This window comes from Apis mellifera, linkage group LG8 (genome assembly GCF_003254395.2).
Source record: "Apis mellifera strain DH4 linkage group LG8, Amel_HAv3.1, whole genome shotgun sequence".
NCBI lineage: Eukaryota > Metazoa > Arthropoda > Insecta > Hymenoptera > Apidae > Apis > Apis mellifera.
In genome coordinates this window covers 6628647-6636512 of record NC_037645.1, presented here as the reverse complement: position 1 = coordinate 6636512, position 7866 = coordinate 6628647, and the positions used below count along the sequence as shown (strand labels likewise).

At 30.1% G+C, this 7866-nt stretch overlaps 2 protein-coding genes across 2 annotated transcripts; one reads left to right on the top strand and one right to left on the bottom strand.

The window, feature by feature from the left end:
* Window positions 1–13: 13 nt before the first annotated feature.
* On the top strand, window positions 14–2969 carry LOC412377 (parafibromin). The gene is made up of 4 exons (XM_395835.7): window positions 14–182; window positions 556–1823; window positions 1908–2049; window positions 2146–2969. Exons 1-4 carry the CDS (start codon window positions 52–54, stop codon window positions 2180–2182), a joined length of 1578 nt encoding a protein of 525 aa, XP_395835.2. The 5' UTR covers window positions 14–51; the 3' UTR covers window positions 2183–2969.
* Window positions 2970–3623: 654 nt separating this feature from the next.
* LOC409455 (doublesex- and mab-3-related transcription factor A2) lies at window positions 3624–6920 on the bottom strand. The gene is made up of 3 exons (XM_006563779.3): window positions 6598–6920; window positions 4906–5142; window positions 3624–4696 (listed from the first exon to the last, which is right to left on the bottom strand). The coding sequence occupies exons 1-3, from the start codon at window positions 6802–6804 to the stop codon at window positions 4055–4057; spliced, it is 1086 nt and encodes a 361-aa protein (XP_006563842.1). The 5' UTR covers window positions 6805–6920; the 3' UTR covers window positions 3624–4054.
* Between the last annotated feature and the right edge of the window lie 946 nt (window positions 6921–7866).

Sequence of the window (7866 nt, the reverse complement as noted above, 5' to 3'; positions counted from 1 at the left end):
TTATTTTTTGGTTTATCATATCACCCAAAGGTGGGGTAGTAGTGTATAATCATGGCGGATCCGCTGAGCTTGCTCAGACAATATAATGTTAATAAAAAAGAAATAATTGAACGTGAAAATCAAATTATTTTCGGCGAATTCTCCTGGCCGAAAAATGTTAAAACTAACTATTTGACTTATGGGTAAGTATAGGTTAAGTTTTTTAAAAATTGAATTGCGACAGCTGTAACCTCGAACAGGTTCCATCATTAGTCAATCTTCTATATAATCCTTTTATCATCAATAAAGTAATAAAATTTAAAAAATATTATTAGTATCTTTTTAAAACTTATCACTTATTTCTACAATTCTTGAATTCTAGAAACTAAAAAGAAAATCATTTTTTGTCTCGTTTGTTACAGTGTCTTCGTTTATGCGAGTGTTTTGTTTCTTTTTGGTTACATGAGTAAAAATAAAACATACTCTTAATGTGACATTCTTTTTTTTTAAATTAATATTTTTTAATTATAAAAGATATTTAATAAATGATAAACTACATTATGTAATTTATTGTAGATCTGGTAAAGAAGGAACACCAAAGGAATATTATACTCTTGAGTGCCTTCTCTTTTTACTGAAACATGTACAACTTACACATCCTGTATATGTGCGACAAGCTGCAGCAGAGAATATACCAGTTGTTCGACGACCAGATAGAAAAGATTTATTGGCTTATCTCAATGGTGAAACTGCTACATCAGCCGCCATAGATAAATCTGCTCCTTTAGAAATCCCTACTCAAGTTAAAAGAACAGCTGAAGATGGATTGGAAAGTGGTTCCTCTAAAAAACCTCGTTTTGAGGACACACATGTTCAAAAAGTTAAGGAGCAACTTGCTGCTAGACTGGATGCCCCAAAAGAAGCTTCAGTCACAGTAGACAATATTAAATCTCTCTCTGAGGCTATGTCTGTAGAAAAAATTGCCGCTATTAAAGCAAAACGTTTAGCTAAAAAACGTACTACAATTAAAGAAAATGATGATATTGGAATGGGATCTGATTTACGTGTTATATTGATGGATGTTGATGATACAAAGGATATAGTATCTAGGGAAAGACAATGGAGAACACGTGCGACTATTTTACAAAGTAGTGGAAAAATATTTGCAAAAAATATATTTGCAATTCTTCAAAGTATCAAAGCTCGCGAAGAAGGTAGACAAAAAGGTCCCACTGCACCTACACCAATGGTTACTCCACGTTCCACACCAATGCGTCCTTTACCACAGCCAGCAGTTTACAATCGTTATGATCAAGAAAGATTTATCAGACAAAAAGAAGAAACAGAAGGATTCAAAATAGATACTATGGGTACATATCATGGTATGACTCTAAAGTCTGTAACAGAAGGTACCAATCCAGCAGTTAGAAAACCACCAAGTAATCCTTCTGCGACTCCTAATTCTGGTCTGCTGCCGACATCCGCTGCTAAACTTACTCCACAACAAGCAGCGCAAAATAAACGGCCTAGCAGAACTCCTATTATTATCATTCCAAGTGCAAACACATCACTCATCACAATGTATAACGCTAAAGATATATTACAAGATCTGAAATATGTTAGTAATGAAGAAAAACGTGCACAGGGCTGTAAACGAGAGAATGAAGTCCTTTTGCAACGTAGAAAAGAAGGAGGACTCACTGTACCATATAGAGTAGTAGATAATCCACAAAAACTTACAAACGCAGATTGGGAAAGAGTCGTCGCGGTATTTGTAATGGGTCCTGCTTGGCAATTTAAAGGATGGCCTTTTGATGGCAATCCTGTTGAAATTTTTTCAAAAAGTAATTGTGTAATTTTTTTTTATATAAATAAAATAATGTTTATATTAAGTAAACGATAACAAATTTTTATTCTATGTATTTTAGTTTGTGCATTTCATTTAAAATACGATGAAATGAGATTAGATGCAAATGTAGCACGTTGGGCAGTAACAGTGATTGAACTAAGTAGGACAAAAAGACACTTGGATCGGGCAGCATTAATGGTATTCTGGGAACATCTTGATAAGTATGTTATCTTGATAAGTCTATTCATAAAATTATTCATATAATTGCATAATAATTCAATTATTTTATCTTAATTATTTTATCTTAATTATTACAGACACATGATTAAAAACAAACCACATCTTCGATTTTAAGAGGAATGCAAGTTATCATTCATTTGGGTGCACAATTTTCGTTAAAAGATTATAAAATAAAACAATGTATATACTACCGAGCAAATTAACATGTAATTCAAAAAAATACGAAAATTAATATGTACCCTCATTCGAAAAATGTAATTATGAGAATTTGGCAACAATTATGACTAATTTTTGTTCTTCTAAAATAAACTAGAGATATATTCGAGAAACTGGAACATATAACAAAAATAGTTTACATGCATAACATTATTAATCTTTCAATTCAATATTTTTACAAAATTCTGAATTGTAAGATTAATATTCTTATATAACATTCACATAGAGGAACCTTAATATGATATCGATTGCTCTAGCATAAACTGATGTGCCTATTATTAAGTAAATAAGTATTATTCTTAAACATAGAGCATAAAAAAAAACATATTTGATCTATTCATAACGTACAGAATGATTCTCTCGCCAGTAGATTCAAAAGTAATTATATAATATTAATGATCATTACAAATATAATTATCTTTATTGTAATATTGTCGTGATGATAATAAAACAACATCTTCATCGACAGATTATTATATACAAAAATGAAGTTATTGTCGCAATATTAAGGCGTTAGCATTGTATTTAGAGTCTATTAGTGAGAAAATCAAATGTATATATGTACCAAAAATGAAACAACATAAAAAAAATGAAACAAAAAAAAAGAAAAGAAAATGTTATATTCACGGTATAGTATATGCCGTAATATGTTTATTAAAGAATCAAATAAAAAAAATGATTCTTATGTGGCAGTTGAATTTCAATGTTTGTCTTTTCCTTCTATCTATTTCAGAGTAAATGAAAGAAAAATCAAAACGTATTATTCTTTACATGGCGTCAAGTTTGTTATAATTCATTGCACGAAGGGATAGGGGAATTCCCTACGGGGTTAACCTGTTTTACCTCCCTAAAAACCAGAGCCAAAGTAAATCGCTTCCGGGCATCGACAATTGATCTACGATATTGGTACTGTTTGAACAGCCAATTGAACCTTCTTAACTCCATTACTGCCACCTTATTAGATTAACAGTTACGCGATAGCTGCAATGAGAAACTTTCTATCAATTTTTGAGAAAAACTGAGAAATACCAACAAAATAACTCTTTTATAAACTCTTCTCTTTTTTGTTGTGTTGTAAATAACATATAAATAACTTAGCTATTTACGTCACTTTAAACCCTCGTTTACCAATAAATAATTTTATAAAATAAAGTTACTTATAAAATATAAAATAAGTAACAATATAAAACAATTAAAAAATAGTATACAAGATATCCGTAATAAATTAAATTGTTATATTATCAAGTTTTTTTGTTAAAAACAATTTTTTTTTTTGATTATAAAATAATAATTTTATATATCATAAAAATGCTTATGATTTCTTACATTAAATAACATTAAATAACATGATTATTTATAATTATTTTATAAAGAAAACGGTTTAATTGAAGACCATTAGTATTTAAATCAAAACAAATCGTGATCACATACAAAAATCTTTTGCAACTTAAAAAAAATACATATACAACTCTAACAAGTTTTTTCACGCTTCACGATCAAAGTTCAATTCATAGAGAGAGACAAGGGTATTGAGACAAGCGATGCGTGTCAAGAACACGGTTCACTTAACTCAACTGATCGCACTAAACTTTGAAGATCAAGGACTGTCAATCACGGAAATTCTCCTGATATCGATACTGTACCATGCAAATATTCGTTAGGTAGAAATTCAGACACGATATATATGTTAATAATGTTTTCAAATATATGTATTCTTCCATAAGAGTGTTCAATAAATATTACTATAAGGAATAAATATTCTTCAATAATTCAGGGAAATTTGTAGATACATTGAGAGCAATTAGGTTGCACACAAGGAATTCCTGACAATACCGATGGTAAATGAAGGAAACTAGGTCTTGGAGAAAGATGATCCGTAACTTGAGTATACACATGATCTCTCAGTTGTTGTTGGGTTCCTGAATTGAAATAATTATTGTATTGAACATTTAAAGCTACTCCTTCTTGTTCATGTCCACTATTTTTGATTGGCAATGCGGTACAAGATGTTGCATCTACTATACTGTTAGGAAATTGTTCAGGAACGATATTTAAGAAACAGTAGCCATCTCCATAGAAATTTCTTGAAAGACTGGAATAAATTGGAGCCAACATAGTACCAGCAATTTGTTCATTAGACCTGGTCTCGTTAATGCTTTGAGGAGGCTGAAAAGCTGAAGTATAGGTCGTCGAATTGATTCCAAAACTGTCACTAGCAAAATATTCGATAGCTTTCAATAGATCTTGACCACATCTTTGCAACACTAATTGTAGTACTGAGAGCTTTGTATTGGGAAAGAGGCGAGCTAGTGTTTCCACTGAAGTCTGAGACACGCTGCTTTCTTTTGTTTCCTCTCTATTGTTCACATTGAATACTAGGTTTTTGTTCTTTGGTATGCTCTCCTTAATCACCTGTAGAAAGAGTATTGATCAATTAGATGTTATATCTCAATAGCTTTGAAATTACATCGATTAATCGCACTGTAATTTCAATTTATAAATGGCAATAGTAATTCAATTGATATTTTATTCTTGAAATTTTTGTTTAAATAATTTGTTATACTGATGTACAATTTTATATTGTATAAAATTTTACATTAAGTTACTATGTGATCACATACTGATGAATTGAGACATTGATCATTTAAAGAGTCGTCCTTTTTCGGGTCTTCATCTCCTAGATCCTCTTTTGAAGGAGGATTTTCCTGTTTGTTGCTATCCCCAACTGATTTTGGATCGGTTACTGCCATACCAAATATTTTTCCCGGAGGTAATCGACTGAGCTTCTGACCAGTTGCGACTTTAGCCATTTTTAGAGCAATAGCATCTTCTGCTGCCTGTTGTCTCTTAAGGGCCACCTTTTCGTAATTGATTTAATGCAATTAATTATGATAAATATAACACAGAAATATAGAAATTGCATTGGCATTCACAATGAAAAATGAAGTCAGATCAGATCATGACTCTGCGTCCAATTTATAAATGGACCAACCGCTTAGCTGATACTGCATATGTGTTTTCTTAACACCCAATGTCAATAGAGATACATATGGGACCATTTGGCACGTGTTATTCCCGGCCGGACCACCCACTATATTGTTTCACATTGTCAGAGTTATTGAGGAAGTCTGACAGAGTGTCCCTCTTTTAGATTTTATGCTTCTTCTAAAACGAAGATGAAGTAACTAAGAATCCAAGAGGATACCAATCGTATTCTATTTTGAAAGATATTTTTTATTTTGTGAAAAAATTATAAATTGTTTTAAATTAATATTGAATAATTTCAATAATGTTTAAAATTGAACGTTTAACAAAGAAAATAATAATTTTCAAATATTTCAGAAGAATTTTAATATATTTTCAAGATCATTTCACTTTTCCAAAAGAATTATTTAATATTAATTATTTAATATAAATTCAATTATGAAGATTAAAATATTCTAACAATTTTTATTATTTGAATACTTAAAGAAGATGAAATAACCAAGAATATCACTTCCAAAAATCCCAAGTTAATTTCAAAATTATTTAAATATTTGATATTTTTATTCTTTAATCACTTTTGAAACCGAATATTTTTCAAGTATATATAATTATAGAAGTAATGATCATTAATGTAAAAGAAATCAAACAAATTAACGGTTGATTGATGGAATTTAAACTTGATTCAGAAGCCAATATTTTCTGCATTTCACGCAGGTTTGTTTGAGAATCTGATAGTAATGTTACCATCGAGCTAGAGGATGGATGAAGTATCGAGTGTCATAATGCCTATGCAAACAGAAATGAAACGCAACACCAAGCGTTAATGGATTTAATTCCTCTTCTTTCCCATTTTGATCGACTTTCTTTCTCCTATTAGAGAAAAAAGAGATCGAGTGGTACAAGTACAATAGAAACTAAATATCTCTTTGTCATTAACTTCCTTCTATTTTCTTTCTTTTTTTTTTCTTGCAAAAGTCAGGATATTTTAATAGCACTTTGGTTATATGAAAAATTATTAAAGGATGATTAATTTTATTAAATGTTGAAGGTAACAATGTTGACCTTTTTTTCCATATTTCTGTCTACTTGCAATGAAGTAAAAATTCATTAATTATCGTCAATATATATTAAAAAATTACAAGACTTAAACAACGCTGGAAATAGGATGATCGTAATTTTATCGTTTCAATAAATATATGCGTCAAATATATCTTCAAAACATTGAAAAGTCTTCAAAATCACAGAAAATACAACAAAATATAATTAATTGAAAAAATTATGAAATGTTTAAATTTTTATAGTAAGTTAAAATCGAAGAAAAATATTACCTGTGCAGCCATCACTCTCTGTCTTTCTGCAATCAAAGAACACTTCGGACAAAGACACTCCCTATAACGACACTCTCTTTTGTGTCCCCTCAACCAAGAAATCAAACCATGATTTCTACACCGAGCACACTTCGGTCTTCTCTGTTTCAGCTCACCTTCTGTCTCTTCATTCTCCACTTTTTTACTCTTTCCACGCAACATAATCATCCACTAACAATGATTCACAGATTCATTCATTTTAATTTATCTAACATTCCAATTTTATTGGTACAAAAAATAAATCTTTCCAATTAATAAAATATTAATAGTGATCAACATTTTTATTTATCTTTTAGTTCACCAACAGTGAATGAAATAATAAAAAGAATAAATAAATAAATAAAATTTTACTGACACAAAAAAAATATTTGTTTTTTTTTTTTATTAATCATCCACTGTAATAATAATGATGATAATGATAACGATTCACAGATTTATTTATTTCAATTTATCTAACAGAACATAGAATATAATAAATGGAAAATTAACTGGGGACAGGACAATTGTTGATGGACGACTGAATGGGAAGCGAGCTGAAAGAATTTTCGTTCTAATCTTCAGCAACATTTGGATTTTTCCATGGTATCACGCGATTGGCTCTGTACCATGTACTTACACGTTATCGGACTTTGCAGTGATTCCAGCATCCCTCCGAAGGAACAACAAGATAAACATCCATAGGACCACCCTTTCTTCACGATTGGCCCGCCAATGTTTGTTCTCTTCCGCCACTCCTACCGGGTCACTTCTCGGTTCTGCGACTTTCTAAGTAGATCCACTGACACTTCCTTGGACACGGGTAGTAACGAAACGTCTCATTCTCCAAGGTAAAAATATCTTCTGGCTTTTATACACGGTGCATAAAATCATCCCTTAGCAACCGATCCAAAATACTATGATTTTAATCTCGACACAGTTCTTTTACTCTTTCTCTTCTATTAATTAAATTTCAAAGCATGCATTGAAACTTCTAATATTGATCTTTAATATTTTAAAAGAAATATAAATATAAAAATTGAAATGAGAGATATTAATGATTCTTTTATATCTTTAACGAGTTTAAAAATTTAAATTTTCATCATTTCTAAAATTCTTTTAATATTTTTATACGATTCGATCTTTGAGCGATGTAACAAAATTAAAATAATAAATGGATAAAAAATTCATTAGAAATAATAAATAAAATGAATAATTGAAACCTGAAATGAAATCTATCATTCTGAAAATATA

Coding starts and splice junctions, on each gene's coding strand:
- LOC412377 (XM_395835.7), top strand. CDS start 52: ATGGCGGATCCGCTGAGCTTGCTCAGACAATATAATGTTAATAAAAAA. Junction 183..555: donor ACTAACTATTTGACTTATGG/GTAAGTATAGGT, acceptor AATTTATTGTAG/ATCTGGTAAAGAAGGAACAC. Junction 1,824..1,907: donor TGTTGAAATTTTTTCAAAAA/GTAATTGTGTAA, acceptor TATGTATTTTAG/TTTGTGCATTTCATTTAAAA.
- LOC409455 (XM_006563779.3), bottom strand. CDS start 6,804: ATGATTATGTTGCGTGGAAAGAGTAAAAAAGTGGAGAATGAAGAGACA. Junction 5,143..6,597: donor AGAGAGTGATGGCTGCACAG/GTAATATTTTTC, acceptor AATTACGAAAAG/GTGGCCCTTAAGAGACAACA. Junction 4,697..4,905: donor ATCAATGTCTCAATTCATCA/GTATGTGATCAC, acceptor CTCTTTCTACAG/GTGATTAAGGAGAGCATACC.